Source organism: Nerophis lumbriciformis, linkage group LG10 (assembly GCF_033978685.3).
Source record: "Nerophis lumbriciformis linkage group LG10, RoL_Nlum_v2.1, whole genome shotgun sequence".
Taxonomy (NCBI): domain Eukaryota; kingdom Metazoa; phylum Chordata; class Actinopteri; order Syngnathiformes; family Syngnathidae; genus Nerophis; species Nerophis lumbriciformis.
The window spans coordinates 30,235,598-30,256,443 of NC_084557.2; the positions used below are offsets into that span (position 1 = coordinate 30,235,598).

At 38.0% G+C, this 20,846-nt stretch overlaps 1 protein-coding gene across 1 annotated transcript in view; it reads right to left on the reverse strand.

The window, feature by feature from the left end:
• Positions 1–20,846, reverse strand: part of hydin (HYDIN axonemal central pair apparatus protein) — a 112,438-nt gene that overhangs the window by 14,272 nt on the left and 77,320 nt on the right. The window contains exons 60-80 of the mRNA XM_061969863.2: positions 20,451–20,603; positions 20,229–20,334; positions 19,775–19,979; positions 16,891–17,123; positions 16,663–16,811; positions 16,385–16,589; positions 16,132–16,240; positions 15,692–15,931; positions 13,513–13,655; positions 12,474–12,680; positions 12,240–12,400; positions 11,117–11,211; positions 9,515–9,734; positions 7,729–7,929; positions 7,517–7,643; positions 3,881–4,046; positions 2,849–2,996; positions 2,559–2,766; positions 2,253–2,474; positions 733–902; positions 77–275 (exon numbers count right to left, since the gene is read on the reverse strand). Of these exons, the coding sequence (XP_061825847.2) occupies positions 77–275; positions 733–902; positions 2,253–2,474; positions 2,559–2,766; positions 2,849–2,996; positions 3,881–4,046; positions 7,517–7,643; positions 7,729–7,929; positions 9,515–9,734; positions 11,117–11,211; positions 12,240–12,400; positions 12,474–12,680; positions 13,513–13,655; positions 15,692–15,931; positions 16,132–16,240; positions 16,385–16,589; positions 16,663–16,811; positions 16,891–17,123; positions 19,775–19,979; positions 20,229–20,334; positions 20,451–20,603 (3,667 nt within the window). The remainder of the gene's footprint in view (positions 1–76; positions 276–732; positions 903–2,252; positions 2,475–2,558; positions 2,767–2,848; positions 2,997–3,880; positions 4,047–7,516; positions 7,644–7,728; positions 7,930–9,514; positions 9,735–11,116; positions 11,212–12,239; positions 12,401–12,473; positions 12,681–13,512; positions 13,656–15,691; positions 15,932–16,131; positions 16,241–16,384; positions 16,590–16,662; positions 16,812–16,890; positions 17,124–19,774; positions 19,980–20,228; positions 20,335–20,450; positions 20,604–20,846) is intronic.

The window sequence follows — 20,846 nt, forward strand, 5'->3', positions numbered from 1 at the left end:
TATCCATATGTAGATGATATTCCAATAAACCATTTAATTAATCACGTTTGAGTGCACCACATTATGCAGTCCTGACCTGTAGTTTGATGCCTTGTCCCAAAATGTCCACTTGTTCTTTAACACAGCTGTTTAATAAGAAGGTGACCTTTTCGTTGTAACACCGTGGCTCACGAGGGTAAAAGGTGATAGGAACATCCACCACAGCACCAGGGGACAAAACATCTGCTTTAAAGTCAATCTCCAGGAAAGAGGTATTTCTGTATTGGCACTTGACACTGAAAAGGCAAATTAGATCAATTAGATTTTTTTAAATTAGGGTTATTTTGTAAAACTCCAGAGCAGAATAAATACAGTGGTACGTCAGTTTAAGAATTCTTCAGCTAATTTCAGCTTTTTCGGGAAACAAGCTGTCTTTCGTTCTGCTTTAGATATAGCAAGCAAAAAGTCAGGTTACGAGCCTCCCCACCCCTACAATTGATCCAACCATAACATCCAGTTTCTTACTTGCTTTGATACATTTCTTATCTACTTACCTACTTCTTATTAAAGCACAGATTAAATCGATTTCAATTCATTTCAATGGTAGAAAATACAAGATTTTCAAGGTACTGTACAATCTGCGACACAGAACAACATATACTTTTATCCCGATGCACCACAATACACTTTTTTTTTTTTTTTTTTTTTTACAATATATGCACTGCATCTAAACTCCACATTGACATCACTGACCTGATGTTCCTGTTGCTTTTATTTGTGATCACTAGATTTTGGGAGGCTGGGGTCATGCCAGGACAAAACAGAAAATGCTTTCCAAAGTTGTATGTTTTGAAAGAAAATTCCAGGTCTGGTGTGACACCACTGCCTTCAAAAGCCATGGTAAACGATGGACCATTTTTGACCTGAATACAAGAAAAGATATAGGAGGGAATATGTTCACAAAAAACCTAATAGGATTTTGACAACAGAAACTGTAGATCCTTGCAACGTTGGTAAGACCGAGAATTGCAATAAATGGTCCACAGTTAGTTAGTTTCAGTTTGTTTTGAACATGCACACAATACATTTACAACGTAATGCACCACATATTTCCAGTTGTTTCATTACCGCATGTCCAAAAAGGAGTAGGAAGAAGCAGAGACTCTTTAATCCTAACCCTTTTCATATTATAGCAGTTTTATCCCATTTCTTTGTTCTCTGTTTGTAATAGAACAGTGAATAAATAAATAAATATACCATAAGTAAGTAAACAAATATTAAATACATTATTACATATTAAACATACAAACATATACACAATAATTAAAAGTTCTCATGAAAAAATAGTTAAGTAATTTATGGTTTACCTCGGAGATGTATATTATATATATATTTTTTTTTTCTTTCAAAAAAGCTTCACAATGTTTATCATAATTCCTTTTCTTTGTACTTTATGAACATGTGGTTTGAACAGTCTCTTAAACTGAATCATACTAGTGCTTTGTTTGATGTCCTTGCTTAATCCATTCCATAATTTAATTCCATATTCGGATGAAGTGTTATACTAGCATACAAATGTTTTAAATCAGATTTTTCTCTAAGGTTATATTCTCATCTTTTGTTGAGATGAATTGTTGTACATTTTTGGGTAGCAGGTTATAGTTTGCTTTGTACATAATTTTAGCTGTTTGCAAATGCTCCAAGTCGTTGAATTTCAATATTATTGATTCAATAAATATAGGGTTTGTATGTTCTGTATATCCAACATTATGTATTATTCTAATTGATGCTTTATGTAACACCATTAGTGAATGAAGTGCACATTGCATATTTCTACACAATAACTCAGATATGGTAACACTAGCGAGCAGTAGGGACTATGGAGTGACTATAGAGAACATATTTTGCTTTAGTCATTATTGACGTGTTTCTTGCTACTTTATGTTGTGTATTTTTTTAATGAGTTATCCAGTTCATCTTATCATCTATTATTACACCCAAAAATATATTTTCTTTTACCCTTTCAGTATCTATTTTGTCTACTTGTATTTTAAGCTTTGGCTAAATCCACAAACACTGTAGCAGCACATGTTTTGCTATCCATTGCATTGATGATCTCTTCTGTTATTTTGATTAATGCCATTGATGTTGAAATGTTTGCTCTGTATCCGTATTGGTTGTCTGTGTTTCATTTTTATTCATGAGTTTGTCCAATCGGTTGTAACCAACACTGGCTCACGGAGCAGGTAGATCATTGATACATTGTGTTTTACCTTGATAGTCAGTCTGACATCTTTGAGGGTGCAAGTGTTCCGAGGAGAAAAGAAGACCGAAGACTGCAGCTGCTCCCCAACAGCTTTTGTAGCATTTTTCGGTTTTGCCACTAAATGTTGAAGCAGCTCACCCGGCCCTTCCAGTTCAAAGTTCACATCCATGTTGTACTTTCCAGTATTGGAGACCAGGATATTAAAAGTAGCTTGCTCTAAAATGCCCACCTACAACATTCACATACAGCCAGAATGAGGTATTTAGGTGCTCTTTTACCAATCCTTTGTGTGTCAATGAGAATGAATGCTTACCTTTCCAAAGTCCAAAGTATCTATAACATCAGGACTGATCTCCCTGAGGCCTCCGTCTGAATTTTCTACTTGAACAGAAGCAGTCATTGTAATACAATCTGCCTTACATGTAAGAATGAGAAGCTGTGACTTTCTCTTCACACTCAGGGTGAGTTTGAAGCTCACGTAGCCCTTTTGACAAGGACTGAAGGACACTGTCAATGGCAGCCTGCATCAAATGTCTCAGTTGTTAAATCTGTATGTTAAAAGTTCTTTATTTTTCATGAAATCAATTCCATTAAGTCATTCACCTGTCTTTGGGTGCCACTGTGCCATTTGTGGGCTTCAAAACGAGTCTAGAATGCTGGTCATCACACAGCAATGATGGCTGCAAAACAGTGAAGTGAAAAGGTTCCTCCTCGCCATTCACGAGATCCACTTTTTGAGACACTTTATTACCTACAAATTCCACAGAAACTCTGCTGCTGTTAATATTTACAAACAATGCACAGTAGCTAAAGCATGTTTAGATATGAAGTACCGTATTTTTCAGACTATAAATCGCAGTTTTTTTCATAGTTTGGCCGGGGGTGCGACTTATACTCAGGAGCGACTTATGTGTGAAATTATTAACACATTACCGTAAAATATCAAATAATATTATTTAGCTCATTCACGTATAAGATTTCATGGGATTTAGCGATTAGGAGTGACAGATTGTTTGGTAAACATATAGCATGTTCTATATGTTATAGTTATTTGAATGACTCTTACCATAATATGTTACGTTAACATACCAGGCACGTTCTCAGTTGGTTATTTATGCCTCATCTAACGTACACTTATTCAGCCTGTTGTTCACTATTCTTTATTTATTTTAAATTGCCTTTCAAATGTCTACTTGGTGTTGGGTTTTATCAAATAAATTTCCCCAAAAAATGCGACTTATACTCCAGTGCGACTTATATATGTTTTTTTCCTTCTTTATTATGCATTTTCGGCAGGTGCGACTTATACTCCGGTGCGACTTATACTCCCAAAAATACGGTAATTATTAAAATGATGCAAAAGCAATTTTGACAGTGAAGTTAACAGACAATGACTGTCTACTGTACAAAAGTGCTTACTTTTTGTCTAATTTAAAATGTAATCTAATTTGCAGGAAAAAGTTGCAAATGTGAATAATACTAATAATGGATTAGATCTATATTAAACTATTATAGTCAAAACGCTTTTACAGTGAGAACTGAGAGCTCATTATTCATTCACTCCACATTCACCTTGATGGTGGTAAGCAACATGGGTGGTTATGCCACTGTGAGGTTGTTTATGATGTGACATACCAACAAGTTGTTCTCCAAAGTCAATGTGAGACTTGTCAAAGTAGACAATAGGTTCTCTCATGATGCCCACACAGAGGAAAGGAACAGATAGTGACAGGGTCCTAATCACAAAGCTCCATGATGACTCCACATCGTCCACCTGCCTAGCCACATATTTAAAGCACACCTATTTACAAAAACAAACAGATTTTGAAGGTTATACAAGGTAGATACAGACTTTAAAATGGATTATGAGACACTATGATACAGTAGATTTAAAACATTTTGGAATGAGAAAGCTATGTAATCCCGTAATACCATGATTTTTTTGTTTTTCTCTAATCATTATTTGTTTATTATTTTACTTCCCAGAATACCATGTTTTTGTTTTTTTCTAATCATTATTTGTTTATTATTTTACTTTTTTAAATGTATTTATTTTTTATTCAGGGCGAGGCTCCACAAGGGCAAATGCTGGATGTCCTATCTCCATGGTTGGGATCCCTCTGGGAGTGGGTTTGGTGGTTCCCGTGGCCTAGTGCTGGGTGGCCTAGTGCTGGGTGGTTCTGCTGCGGCCGTATTAGGTGGGACGGCCCGTGTAGGCTGCGCCGTGCTCTACTGGGGACGTAGAGCTACCCGCTCCCTTTCGGCTGCGGGTAGTCTCTGGGCCCCTCGAAGTGGGGCTTTTTGTCCTGTCTTTCTTCTATCCGCGTGGGGTGCAGTCCCTTGCTGGCTTGGGGGCTCGTTGATTTCTACTTCACATGTGCCTTGTCCTCGACCGGGCTCGGTCTGGGGGCTCTGTTGCTGGCCGGCCAGCCGGACTGCCTGCATGGTCACAAATCTGGATGTGCGGGGTCAAATCGTTCACAGCAGAAGTGTCGCAAAAGTCAGGTGTAAAAAAGACAGCCAATAGAGTGTTTCTGCTTCTCGCAGATCATAGATAAGCACGCGCAGATTGTATTACATGCATGCGCTTCTGAGTGTGCATGCACAAGTTGTATTACACGCTCACAAATCTGGATGCGCGGGCTCAAATCTTACACGGCAGAAGAGTCGCAAAAGTCACGTGTAAGTAGACGAGGAGTCTTTGTGATTAGGGACAGACAGACAACTTAAAACACATGTATGTGGATCTGAATACACATACTCAGATTGATATACAGACACACAAATACAAATTAGTACACACGCAAACTGGATTTCACGCACACAGATTGAGATTCACGTTTGCAAATAATTTTGCTACAATAATACTTCCAGTGAGGGTTGGTCTCCGCCAAGGCTGCCCTTTGTCACCGATTCTGTTCATAACCTTTATGGACAGAATTTCTAGGCGCAGTCAGGGCGTTGAGGGTATCTGGTTTGGTGGCTGCAGGATTAGGTCTCTGCTTTTTGCAAATGATTTGGTCCTGATGGCTTCATCTGGCCAAAATCTTCAGCTCTCACTGGATCGGTTCGCAGCCGAGTGTGAAGCGACTGGGATGGGAATCAGCACCTCCAAGTCCGAGTCCATGGTTCTCGCCCGGAAATGGGTGGAGTGCCATCTCCGGGTTGGGGAGGAGATCTTGCCCCAAGTGGAGGAGTTCAAGTACCTCGGAGTCTTGTTCACGAGTGAGGGAAGAGTGGATCGTGAGATCCACAGGCGGTTCGGTGCGGCGTCTTCAGTAATGCGGATGCTGTATCGATCCGTTGTGGTGAAGAAGGAGCTGAGCCGGAAGGCAAAGCTCTCGATTTACCGGTCGATCTACGTTCCCATCCTCACCTATGGTCATGAGCTTTGGGTTATGACCGAAAGGACAAGATCACGGGTACAAGCGGCCGAAATGAGTTTCCTCCGCCGGGTGGCGGGGCTCTCCATTAGAGATAGGGTGAGAAGCTCTGTCATCCGGGGGGAGCTCAAAGTAAGGCCGCTGCTCCTCCACATTGAGAGGAGCCAGATGAGGTGGTTCGGGCATCTGGTCAGGATGCCACCCGAACGGCTCCCTAGGGAGGTGTTTAGGGCACGTCCGACCGGTAGGAGGCCACGGGGAAGACCCAGGACACGTTGGGAAGACTATATATCCCGGCTGGCCTGGGAACGCCTCGGGATCCCCCGGGAGGAGCTGGACGAAGTGGCTGGGGAGAGGGAAGTCTGGGCTTCCCTGCTTAGGCTGCTGCCCCCGCGACCCGACCTCGGATAAGCGGAAGAAGATGAATGGATGGATGGATGGATGGATGGATGGATGGATAATACTTCCATACTTATTCTTGTTTAGCATGTAATTCAACAGAGATGCACATGTTACAGAAATAATGTTGTACTCATCCATGATATCACTGATGTTGGTGTGGATAATGTGTAGACAATTTACATTCCTCCAGTTTGCCCACAGTTGCTCAATGCATGTTTCCTTCCTGTTAATCATTCAGAATATTTCAACCGCTCAGATTGTGGGGAATTCACAGTGCCCTCCCACTACAACCAAGCTTGTCCCACAAACAATCTGGTGTGGGTATAGAGTACTAAGCATTGAAATCAATCGAATTGCCCCTTTTTGAGAAAAAAAAGTTTTTTGTGTATGGAGTACTTGTAATGTGAATATCAGACATCGGGAGAGAATGGACAGAACCAAACTCTACATTTTCAAAACTGAATTGTCTTTGTTCGATGAAAGCTAGCTTGTGGAAGACAGCATTTTAAACTGAACATGAAAAATGTCAACAAGCACGAGGCTGTTTGTTTGAAGTTTAGTTCAGTATTCAAATGAAACAAATATGTTCAGGACATCCTATAGTTACAGTAATATGAATACAAAGGATTACTCAATTGACTTCCTTTTAATAGTTGTTTTGATCATCAACGACACATAGGTCTTTGTTGTAGCTGCCTACCTACTGAAGAAACATATTGTTTTTTGCTTTTTTTATATAAAAGTAAACAAGAAGATTAATGTGGTACTGGTAGTTTGCTTCATTGATGGCACATAGGCCTTATGTAGTTACAGGCCTACTGAAAAAACTTTTAAGTTTTTTTTCCTAAATGGTAAACTAGAAGAGGTAGATTATAATATAGTAATAGTTTGCTTCATTGATGACAACTAGGCCTTATGTAGTTACAGGCCTACTGAATAAACCTATTTTTTTCTATAAATGGTAAAGAGGTAGTAGCTTGTGGTGGAACAATACGCTTTTTACATAACTTATCTCCCATAATGTGGCTCCCTATCTGTGTGATTTCAGTTTACCAAAGGAGGGGATCCTGCTACGCTTCAATGTGCATGTTGGAATTAATTTCTCCTTCAGTTAACCTTATAAGCACTGATGCAACCCACTGACGCTACCACTATCGTACTTGACTTTAGGCAATACTCAAATATCTTGTTACCATAGCTACAGTATTTAGACAATAGCATTTTTGTGAACATCCATCCATCCATTCATCCATTTTCTACCGCTTATTCCCTTCGGGGTCGCGGGGGGCGCTGGAGCCTATCTCAGCTACAGTAAATATAAACTGCTAATACTATACAAGTTTTTCACATAAATATCTATATACTCTAGTAAGGTCCATTGAGAAGATATATAAACTAAAATGATTGCTGAAATGTGAGAAGTGTACTCAGTTGAGATACTGCATCACAATATTAGTTTAGTGATTTTGTGTTGTGTTTTTTATACCTTTGACTTCTCGCCAGGCAAAATAGTTCCACGTGGGGTTAGGCAGTTAAATGGACTGTTACCAGTGTCTTCACACCTCCACTCATAGGAGTAGGGTACACTATTTGGGTTCAAGACAGTAAAGCATCTGCAAAAAGAACAAACAGTACACAAAGAATTGGAGTTCAAAGCTTTTAAGTTCGGTACTAAAAATATATATTAATTTCCTTTACCGTGTTGTTGGGGTGTAGAGACCAACAGTAGTGAGTTCTATCACTCTGATGTTTGGGTTCAAATAATTCCTGAACTTAGAGTTGCGGCGGTTGCCACTTAAGTAGTCAGACTCTTCAAGATCAAAGTGACAATTTGGTAATTTGCTGCAGCCACTGATTGAGATACAAGGTGTATCATCTTCCTCTCGCAAATTGGGGATACTGGGAAAAAATGTGCAAATACAAACAAACACATATAATCATCCATTATTGAGTCATTCTACCATACCACTGGAGAAATGCATTTAGTTTTTTAACAGGCATTCAATCAACTGTAGCAAATGCCACATAATATATATTCATGTCTCTTATAGACTCTCTACTACGGCATGTCAAAGCCTTGTTTGTCAAGTCACTGAATGTAGAAATTCAAATTGTATGATCTAGAAAAACAGCCAAGACAGAACATGGCAATTGGCAATATGAAATATATTTATTTAGGGAAAATCTGTTTTCAAAGTTTTGTAAGAATTTCTCATTCACAAAAACGGAAAATCACTAATGAGAGGTGAATCTGAAATAATTGGGGCCTGACTTACTAACGGTTTGCCTGTACTGAAACACATGCAAACCTGATAGCACACGCAAAGCTAATCTTCTAAAGGTGTGCAAAGTGGATTGTGTTTGTTAAGTGAGCAAAATAAAACGTGCAATCGATTTAGCAAGTCTGTCTGCAATATAAAAAATATATTCTGGCTATCAAAACACCCACAATACTGGGAAGAGAAGATGCAAATATAATTATTTAGCACGCGCAATGGGATTTATCAACACTCATCACCGTTTTGCGAGCACTATTTTGCGTTTTATTTAGCACGTGTCAGAAGGACCTGCAAACTGACAGTTCCACACTCAGCTGCAAGAAAATCTTCTGTCCTACGTGTGTGTCAACATTTTGGACGGTATTAATAAAAAAAATGTTTTGACATACGGTCTATTCAGCTACATAATTGTAACATTTTTTAGCTGCGAAATGACTTAAAAACTGAATAAAACAAATTTGTGTTTTGGTGTTCTTTAGTATTTTTTAACAATGTTTGTTTTTCACATATAATATGTATTTCTAAAATATTTCTTTCATGAAAAATACTTTTTGAAGTATTAATTTTTTCCTTTTGAGCAGAGTAAGTACAGCTTCCTTCCCATGCATCTTCAGCGATTAAGTAAAGACAAAGTGGTTTCATTGTAGATGCACTGCACGATTGCTTCTAAAACGCCTATAAAAAAGGCATATAGGTCTCCTGCTTGTTTGAAAATATTGCAAAACGCCACAGGTTATCAACATGATAAAATCAATGTGCAGTAAATTAGAGTATCTACGTGGTGATGACACGTACAGTACACAAACAAATCCTCATTTAAATAAAGCGATCTGCACCACCTTTGAACAGTCTTGGTTGATCGCACGCAACACGCCTACTAATAGTACACGCTATTTTATTGTTTGCTGATTACTGCGTGGTGTTTGGATCTTAGTAAATCAGGCCCATAATCTCAACAGTACATTCCAGATCAAAGCAAGTGGAATGTATAACAACAACATTAAAAACTAACTTACTGTATTACTTGGACACTGAGGTACTAAAACCACTCAGGTCAAGTTGTTAAGTTAAGGTTGCTTTGCCACATGCTGAGCTAAGAATGCACACAGTCCTAAAATTGCACAAATTCCAACGGATGCACAGGTCTGTTACTGATAATATTGTTAGATACTCTTTTGACTCTTATCATTAGAATGCCAAACTACCTGCAGAGCAATATGCCCTTGAACTGGCCAGCAACTTTTGGTGAAAATGTAATGCAGAAGCTCTGCGCAGCACCAGGCAATATGGCTCCAATATTTGGCTCCACAGTGAAAGGAGAGTCCTGCATCCAAACAGACATCTCGCTGGCTACAGTGCTGTCAGGCTTTTCTTCAGTCAAGGCCCTTGAGGATATGCCGCTTGGCTGAGAGGTGAGGGTTTCATCTGCAACTCCAGACAAACATTTTATTGTTAAAGGGGAACATTATCACCAGACCTATGTAAGCGTCAATATATACCTTGATGTTGCAGAAAAAAGACCATATATTTTTTTAACCGATTTCCGAACTCTAAATGGGTGAATTTTGGCGAATTAAACGCCTTTCTATTATTCGCTCTCGGAGCGATGATGTCACAACGTGACGTCACATCGGGAAGCAATCCGCCATTTTCCCACTTTCGTCGGTGTGTTGTCGGAGGGTGTAACAACACGAACAGGGACGGATTAAAGTTGCACCAGTGGCCCAAAGATGCGAAAGTGGCAAGAAATTGGACGAATTTTGTTCAAAATACGAGGGTGTGGGGAAAGCCGACGAAATGGTCAGTCGTTTGTTCCGCACACTTTACCGACGAAAGCTATGCTACGACAGAGATGGCAAGAATGTGTGGATATCCTGCGACACTCAAAGCAGATGCATTTCCAACGATAAAGTCAAAGAAATCTGCCGCCAGACCCCCATTGAATCTGCCGGAGTGTGTGAGCTATTCAGGGACAACGGACCTCGTTAGCACGGCAAGCAATGGCGGCAGTTTGTTCCCGCAGACGAGCGAGCTATACCCCCTGGATGTCTTGGCTCACACCGTCCCTTATGCCACCGAAGATGATCAAGAGAAGAATATCGACCCTAGCTTCCCTGGCCTGCTGACATCAACTCCAAAACTGGACAGATCAGCTTTCAGGAAAAGAGAGCGGATGAGGGTATGTCTACAGAATATATTAATTGATGAAAACTTTATTCATTACTCGCGGTTTTATGTAAATTATTATACATAAACTGTGTTTACCAATAATTTAGCTTAAAAACATTTATTGTTTTCAATCATTCGAGTACATTCGGGTAGTTTTGTGTAATGCAGTATTTTGTGTCTATTTAGGTATGGTTAACCTGAGTGCTGAAATCGTGGAAAAATATATGTTCTTAGCGCGCCTGAAATGGGCTGTCTGCACTCTCAAAGTGCATTTTGTTGCCAAATGTATTTCATATGCTGTAAACCTAGTTCATAGTTGTTAGTAATTATCTTATCAGACAGTGTTAAGCCGCTGATATCCGAGTCTGAATCCGAGCAAATGTCGCTTTGTTTGTATTGGCATCACTGTGTGACGTCACAGGAAAATGGACGGGTGTATATAACGATGGTTAAAATCAGGCACTTTGAAGCTTTTTTTCTTCAAAAAATAAAATAAGCCACTGGGAACTGATTTTTAATGGTTTTAACCCTTCTGAAATTGTGATAATGTTCCTCTTTAAAAGCATATACATGTAATTATACAAGATGCAGCTGACATGTTAAGTTAACATGAAGATAAAATGATAAATTCATGTTACCTTCTTGGTTTTGCCTGACTGGGATGCTGCTGGGATCCATTGAGATTTGCCAAGAAAATTGCAGTTTCACAATGCCATTGTTAACTATTTGAACTCTGTAAACACAATCAATTAATCAATCAAACTTTATTTATATAGTACTTTTCATGCACAGACAAGTGGGAACACAAAGTGCTTTACACCAAAAATAAATAAATAAAAAAAGAAGAGAAGAAAACACACATGCACGCACACATGCAAATAACACACACACGCACGCACGCACACAGAGCACCATTGAAAATAACACAACATAGCATGGCACTGAGGATGGAGGAAAACCGCCAACTTTGAGACGTCCACACTGGAGAATAACTAAAATAAACGCCACCTAAAAATAGTATAAAACATTTTTTAAATATACTAAAAAATTTAATATGAATAAAACATGAATGAATGAATAAAAACGTAACATTGAGATAATAATAGTAATACAATAGCAATAAATAAAATAGAAAATAACAATAAAAATGAAATGAATGAATTATAATATAATTATTATTTATTATTTGTAACTAATAAATAAGAAGAGTTTAACATGATAAACAGAAAGCCTGATTAAAAAGATTTGTCTTTAAACTTTAAAAAAAAAAAAATCAAGTCTGTGCAGTTCTGAGAACCTTTTGCAGGCTGTTCCAGAGGTAGGAGCCATCGTGGCTAAATTCCACTAAATGGGTCTTTGTTCTGATATTTCGTAAAGATAAATGTTTGGTGCCAGAGGACCTCAGGATCTGTGAGGGTTATTATGGTAAAAGCACGTCAGTTGGAGAAGAAGGTGCAAGACCATTAAGACATTTAAAAACTAATAATATAACTTTAAACTCAACCCTGAAGTGGATGGGGAGTCAGTGCAGCAACTTTAAAACTGGTGTAATGTGCAGCTGAGTTTTGTAATAATTGTAGTGTTCTAAAAAGATTTTAGGAAGATCAGAGAGGAGGGCATTACTATAGTCTAAACAAAAGGAAATAAACGCATGAGCTCCTCCTCATTGGCCTGAGGCGAAATGATGATCTGTTTGCAAAAAAGCAACAACTTTGGTACCCCACAAGTCGGCAATGAAACAACGGAAAAAGCTTGACTTACTGTTCAGTGATGGTTTGGTAAGTGAAGGTGTCTTTGAACTTGATGGTTTCTGAGTTGCAGCTGAACTTGACAAAGTCACAAACTACACTGATAAGCAAACCCAACTCCCAGTCTGAACCTTTGACTACAGAACAGCTTGGTTCAACATGTGGTTTTATCATCTGCAAGATGATAAAAAAATAAATCCATACATTCAACATATATTTTAAGATCATATACACCGAGAATACATACTTTATGCTTCACAGTTTGTTGTGTTTGTGTCCGTGAAGCATGCGATGCTTTCTTTTGGCTATCCCAGTCAGGAACCTGATCAAGTGGCTGCTGGAACGTCAACTGACAAAGCTTGCAGACCATAAGTTGTTTTACCAGTGTCACTGGCTCTTTGGAGCAGAAGACGACAGTCACTTCTTTGGAACAGCCAGCATGGAGATGTCCCACCTGTATGCATTATATACAATGCAACAAAAATTAAAATGATAGCTATAGCAGAAATTTTTAATATCACCTGATCAATGATTACAAGAGTAAAATGTTTGTCATATAAATTGTTCAAAGGAAAGTAAACAAGTTTAATCGTATACTATCTCACAAAAGTGAGTTCACCCTTCATGTCTCTGTTGCTACAGTATTCTTCTCAAAGGACAATACTATAAAGATGAAACTTCCAAATAATATTGAGTTGTCAGTGTACAATTTATACAGTAGGCACAGTATATGAATCCCATTTACTGTGTAGTGGCTCCGCGCTGTGAATACTTCCACTGCTCCGAGCGGGGCACAAACCCACGTTGCCCAAATGAGAGGTAAGTGTGCTAGCCACTAAGCTAAAAGCCCGATCTGCTAACCCCAGCGGCTAGCACACTCTTTGAAGTTGTCAAGGAGTGAGGTTTACAAACGTACACCTGGTGCAGCCACACAGGCTGGCCCCTGTTACACCTGCATTGTTAGGCTCCTCGTAATAGCAGTTCTTTATTATTAAGAACACACAGAAATGGTAAAGACATATGTGTTCTTGTCTCACATAGGGATTGTGAATAATCATGATTCTATTTGTATGTTTAACCCAACTGACTATGGGTCAGAAAGCAGACAACATCACAGTCTGGGGGCCAGGCAATAGCACGGTCACATTTGGTCACAATAAATACTCAAACTCACATTTGAACTTATGGGCAATTTGAAGTTGTAGTAAGTAATTTACTTTGCGTAATACAATACAAATTGTAGTGTCTCATCATACGTTTTGTGTTTTAGAGCACACATCTCTCACCTCTGGTGAAATGGTGACATTGGGGTCATCAGAAGGCCACTCAAACCTCACAACCTGGTTTCTGCTGTGGTTGGTCATAGTGAAACTATTTTGCACAGGACAATCTACATTGCAGTCCCCATAATTGAGTAATTCATAAGTATCTGTGGAGACACATAATTTAACACAAATAATCAACACTTAAACTTGACAGGTACAGTCATGGTCGAAAGTTTTGGCAGCAACTTGAATAGTTATTATTTTACTAACTTAAATATTGAAAAACAATAATACAAAGAAGATAAAAATATTGAACTACACTGTGGCTTTGTGGTTAGCATGTTGGCATGTCAGGAGATTTGAGGGTTAATTTTCATATTTTATGTTCTCCACGCTTTCTGGTATGTTAGGACAGTGTTTAAGGCTGGTATGTACCCTCGCATAATATAGCTTGTGTCCTCTCTGACGGCGTCTTAACTGGTCTATAGCACTTCTGCGGAAGTTGGCGTGTGAATTGTAATTATCCTCGAAAACACTGAGGGGCGGTGTCTCCTGAAGGAGCAACCACAGCTGTTGATGACTAGATATTTACCTCCTTGTGAAAAGTGAGCAACATCAACATCTTTGTTGGCACTGGAACCACTCATTTAGAAACATCAGTTTACTTTTGATAACCCATAAACTAGAGGAAAATGCATGTGTGAAGATACATAATACATAATGTTGGATATAGAGAACACACAAATCCTTTATTTATTGAATCAAAGATACTGAAATTCTACGACATAGTGAATTTGCAAACAGCTAAAATTATACACAAAGCAAACTATAACCTGCTACCCAAGAATATACAACAATTCTTCTCAAAAAAAGAGGAGAAATATAATCTTAGGGAGAAATGTAATTTAAAACATTTGTATGCACGTACAACACTTAAGACCTTCAGTATATCAGTATGTGGAATTAAATTATGGAATGGATTAAGCAAAGCAATCAAACAATGTACTAATATGATCCACTTCAATAAACTCTTCAAACTTAAAGTGTTTACAAAGTACAAAGAAGAAGAACCATGATAAACATTCTGAATTTATTTAACTCATCCATTCTTTCATTCTTTCACTCACAAAATAATCTTACTTATCTCAACATATGAAATCTAACTTACTTCACCAATTATTATTTATTTACTTATTTTATTGTGATTACTTATGGAGTATATTGTGAATAAATTGAGAACAGGAAGTGAACAAAAGTTTTAGCAACTGTTATGTAAAAGAAAAGGGGTAGGATTAAATAAGCTCTGCTTCTTCCTACTCCTTTTCGAACATGTTGAAAAGAGAAACTGGAGATTGTGATGTATCATGTTGTATGCTTGCATGTTCGAAATAAACTCAAACTCAAACTCAAACTCAAGATGAACTGTGCAACCCCTGAAAGAGCCGTGGCAGAAAGACGGGCGAATTTGCAACGCTAGTAGTCCATTCAGGTTATGGGACAAGGGAGAGCTATGTATTTGAAAATAAACTGTTAAATAACTATTCTAACAACCTGTGTATATTATCAATGTTCAGAGTTTCCATGTTTGTGAACATAACATGCCTGGATGTGTTGTGGGTGAAAGAAAAGGACGTGTGTGCACCAAAGAGAATAAGTGTCGGAATTGAACATTGGCAATAAAAGCTAAAAAGTCGTACTTTGTGGAACTTCTTCTGGACAAAACAAGCTGCAGGGTTCGTACATTCATGTTCCTTATCAACTAGTTGATGCTGCTAATTGACCTTTTTGTTGTCATTTTTTCCAAATGAAAATCGATTGGTGAATTAAAAATAGACATTTTATCAATTCCCATGCAGCTGGCCTGGGAATGCTAGGTTTCCCCTGGTGAAATTGCAAGAGGTGGCCTAAGACCAGGAAGTTGTGTCTTTCCCACTAAAACTACCACCCTCACAACCTGGACCAGGAGAAGCAGAACAAAACAAAACGATGGTATAAAAAAATGAATGAAGAAGAAGAACAAAATAATCGGGGAAAAAATACATAACAGCGAACGAGCCAACTTTTAGTTACTGCCGAAACTTTTGGCCTAGGCCTTGACTCTTTGGAAATTTTACAATAAATTCCTTTTGGACACCCTTAATTGTATTTCCCCAATGCCTTCAAAACAGTATTTGCTTCTCATACTTCCTCATTAGCTTACCTTCCACCTCATCGTTCTTATAAATTTCCTGCACCAACCCGCCGATGTTGTCAAAAGTGATAAGATCTTGGTAAGCCTCTCCAATAACTTGTATAGTCACATTGCTGTACTGACTGCCCTCCACTCGAAGTGAAATCTTGTCCTCCACAGTCAGAGGTTCGTCGGAGGAGAAGGTGACCTCAAATGCCACCCGCTCTGTAACGTCCAGTGTCACGCTTGCTTTGTGTACAAACTGACGTTCTGTTAAAGGGAATATCTGAGTAAAGACTGATGCAAGCAGTGTAAAGAAGAACGAGACAGATCAAATACTGAAGAGTAGGACAAATTTGATGCAGCGGTCTTGTATACACATTAAGTAAATGGCACCCTCTGCTTTTTAAACAAAATTACTATTAGAAGAAATGGTTGCGATAGAAAATGGATGGATGGATGGGTTTTACCTGAGTCAATTGTGTCCTCTATTTGAGTGATGTAGATAGCACCGCAATTGTTACCAGGAGCTTCTCTGACAGTTAACACATTGTGTTTATCTGTCATTTCAATCAGAACCTTCATAAAACAAATATAGAGTCAAAAATGAAGGCTTTTCTGTTTGTCTTAAAAATGACATGAGTAATCAATCATCATAAAATTACCATACAGTGTTTTGATATGCACTGACAATTAAACACACCAATGACATACTTATCTCACCTGAGCGGGCACAATGCCATCATTTAGCAGCACCAAGGGTTGGGTATTCGCGCGCCCTACCAATGTACGCTTGAAGCGCAAGACTGGATTCAATTCGTTGTTTAACAGGGTCGGATGTACAACAGATACAAGTGGCAGACAGCCTTCACCAATTAGCTCAAAGTCCAGGACCTTGTTGTCCTTCTCCTTTACGTTCGTTGACATTCTTTAAGAGAGAGTGCAATAATCAGAACGAAAACGTCACTTTAAATAATGAAAAGAAAAGAAAAACAGCATACCTGATGCTTTTATCGAATGTGACTTCAAACGAAGCATTGTAAAGCTGCAGTGTTTGCGGTGTGAAGCTTACAACAGCGAATGCGTGTGATTGCCCAGGAACGAACAGTGTTGGCGTAGACAATTCAAAAATGTCTACATTGCTAGACATCTACAAGAAAACAAACATAATATAATATGAATATCTCCAATTAAGATAATACATAATAATAAGTCAACATAGTCTTTACCTTCATCCCAGAATATTTGATTGTCAAGTTGAGTGTGAAAGGCACTTTGTTCTTGTTAGTGAGTTTGAAACGAGCTTGAGCAGTTCGCCCCAAAAGAGTTCTGTTGAAAATAAACTTTTTCTCATCCAGGACATAAATTCGTTCAGCTTTGAAAAACTGTTCTGAGGAGATCTGAGTGCTGTTTTTACACAAATGGTGCTCTTCGAAGATGGAAGCCATGTCTGCCACAATGCCTGCATAATAACAAAAGTTGTTAATTAACAAGAATCTGTGCAATTCCGGTAAGAATTGCGTGTGAATGTCCAAGTGCTGAAGCTGAATTGAAATACTGAAGGAATGCATAATGAATTTAGGCTAAAGTCTGAATATACAGTAGAAATGGTTTGAATATTGGAGAGCTAAAGCTCAACTGAATCAAATCAAATCAAACTTTATTCATACAACACTTTTCATGTACAGGCAAGTGGTAAACAAAGTGCTGTACAAAACAAAACAAACAAAAAAATAATAACAATTGAGGAAGAGAAGAAAACATACACACACGCACACAGCACTATTGACAGCATGGCACTGAGGATTTGAGGAAAAATGCCACCTTTGAGGCGTTCCCACTAGAGAATAACTAAAATTAACGCCATAAAAAAAAATTAATAATAATAATAATTAACGCCATAAAAAAAAAAAAAAAAAAAAATATATATATATATATATATATATATGTATGTATATGTATGTATCTATATGTGTATGTATATAATTACTATAAAACATGATAAAATATATGTAAAAATTTAAATATAATATAAAGATTGCATTATTAAGTTAATAAAAACATAACATTGAGAGAATAATAGTAGAAAAAAATTATGATTAAGACAGAGAACACTAACATTTTTTTTTTAATTATCAGTAAAAAGCCTGCTTAAAAAGGTGTGTCTTTAGCCTTTTTATTTTTATTTTAACACTCTCTGCAGTCCTGAGGCTCTTTGGCAGGCTGCTCCAAAGGTGGGGGCCATAGTGGCTAAATGCCGCCTCATTATGGATCTTTGTTCTGGTATTTGGTAAAGCTAAAAGGCCAGTGCCAGAGGACCTCAGGATCCGCAAGGGTTGATACGGTAAAAGCAGGTCAGATAGATAAGAAGGAGCAAGTCCATTAAGACATTTGAAATCTAATAATATAACTTTAAAATCGACCCTGAATCGGAGGGAGAGCCAATGCAGCGACTTTAAAACCGGTGTAATGTGCTCCCGCCCTCTGGTCAATGTCAGCAGGAACGCATTAACTTCTGATATTATTTTTGGGAAGGCCAGAGAGCAAGGCATTACAATAGTCTAAACAACATGAAACCTCCATGTTGGCCTGGGAGACAAATGTTAGTGGAATGTAGAATAAATGGTAAAAACAGTTTGACTCTGAAATGGTTTGAATGTTCAAGATCGGAAACTGTATTGAAACATAGTATGAAAAAATACATTTTAAATGTATTTTGTAATCGTTGGAAGTAAACTATAAGACTCATAATTATCTAAAAAAGTGGGCATACACTCAGACCGTCCGGCATTTGAGGCAAGTATTAATCTACTGTGGTATACAACCTGACTGTCAACCTGGTGTCCAACCAGAATTCAGTACAGCAACAGAACCAAGTTTTCAGCTAATTTTGTGGATGAATCAATGTTTTTTTTAAGTTAGAATATGTAACCTGATTGAATGAAACATTTACTTTCACACAAGCTAACATTTACAGAAGGATAATTTTAAAGCATAGCTTGCATTGATAGCAGAAATAAAGACATCGCTATCTAAATCATTAAACCATGTGATTGAATCTGTAAGTCAAACACCATGATATATGTGCATCACTACATGTGCCGCTGCAAGATCCTTGCAGTTTGCCAATGCAAAACTACTCCAATGGACTAGTTTGGCTATGTAAATCTAAAATCACATCAAGTGTGTTGCACAAAAACAATAAACATTCATTAAATAAATAGTTTTAAAGAACAATGAAATAATTAGTAATATAATGCGTATAGGATACAGAAGTGACTATCCAATAAATAAAAATAATGTTGTGTACTCCTAATACTACAGGTCAAAATGACATGGTCACCCAGAATGCATTCCTGTCACTGTCAGTCAGAATTGTGGGAAGAGTACCAATTATATTGTCCAATATTATGGAAAATTCTGAATACCTTAAAAAGAAATCCACTTTAACTTTGACTAAGACAAATTTTTGGTGGTGGAATGGTTGAAATCGGTTTTAAAAGATGTGGGAGGCGTAGTCTAAAGAAAAAAATGGGGATGATACTAGAAAATAATGAATTACAGTGAAACTGTTACTTTTTGGAAACGTTTGTTGAAAGGGCACATATGTCCTGAATGCACTGAACGTTTTGACATAGGAACAGGATCAATCCGATGAACGCTGTGGGAATTATGAGCGACCAAAAAACGGATCGGAAGAGGAATAATGCCTTGTGGCATTCACACAAATAGATAAAAAATGGTGCAGAATAACATGTGTGAATGCCACAAGGCATTATTCCTCTTCCACTCCGTTTTTTGGTCACCTGTAACGATTGATCACGTTCGAATTTCAAAGCGTTCAGTGCATTCAGGAGATGTGTGCTATTTCAACAAACCTTTTCAAAAATTAACGGTTTCACTAAAATAATAATAATGAAACGTAAAAAGGTGGAATGAACACAGAATACCTAACAACTTCATGTCTCTTTTGAGCCATTACAAGGACAAATATAGAAAAAGAAAAATGTTTGTGGCTATTTTATTAAGGTCTAGTATAAAGCAACTTAGATGAAAAGACTCAGAGATCACAAGTTTACAGTTTAAATAGACAAGACTCCAAGCAGTTCTCACCTGGAAGACAGACTTCAGCTATCAGTTTGTATGGTATGCCCTCTGGTTGGTCTGATGGGTTCCGGCCACTGATGTCAAGAAGCAAACTTTGTCTCCAGTTGCCTTCTTGTTCAGCAATACAATCAACTGTCACCACCATCCGGTTCCTAGGTTGGATGATTCCTGTGCAAGGGAAAACTGCAAACACCCCCGTGCTTAGTCGATTCTGGAAATGCAGAGAAAATAAGAGTGGTGAGCATTTAAAATGTTGATAAAAAAACAATTTACACATTGAGATGAGAGAGACAATAAATCCGACAGGCAGGCAGACCGCTAGACTGGGCTATTTAAGTAAGAAACAAAGAGTACATCTAAAAATAATAAAACAGAGAAGACAAAAAAATAAGAGAAAAATACACTGAAAAACTGTGTCACAAAAGTTGGCTGTTGCTTATTACCGCTAGTAATCGCTTACCTGTGAGACACTTGCATCTTTCTGCTCACTCCTCATTCTGCTCCCAGTTGCATGAGATCTATCTGAACCGCTCTCACGGGTAGTCCTCTTAACTTGAGGCAAACAACTGTGACAAAACAAAATACAAAATCTCTCCAGAAAACATATATGCAAGGAGAAAAGGGACAGATCATACAAAGACTAAGAGGAGATTTCAGCTCAACATGCATAGCGCTCCCTTACCTCGGCTTTGTTGGTGGGCAAACGTCAACACCTGCACTGACCGTGAAGTGGTACTCAAACAGGCCATTGTTCTCAATAATGAATGTTTGGCTTTTCCTCGTGCCAAGAAACAGAGGGCCAAAATTAAGGTCAGACATTGGTGAGATTGTGTACCTGGACCAGACAAAAATATATGCAATTATTGTATACCCAAAATCAATAAACTACTGCATATCAGGCTTTATTAATATATTGTGATTCTGATTAACTAAAAAAAAAAACATCACAGGAAAACAAACATAATTTAACAGAATGCAAAGAGATTAATTAATTTTCTCCCATTTATCTTGTTCAGTGCCAGTCAATCAGAGGGCTGAGAGGAATTCATCAGCTTTTAGAATTAATCAATGTCATAAG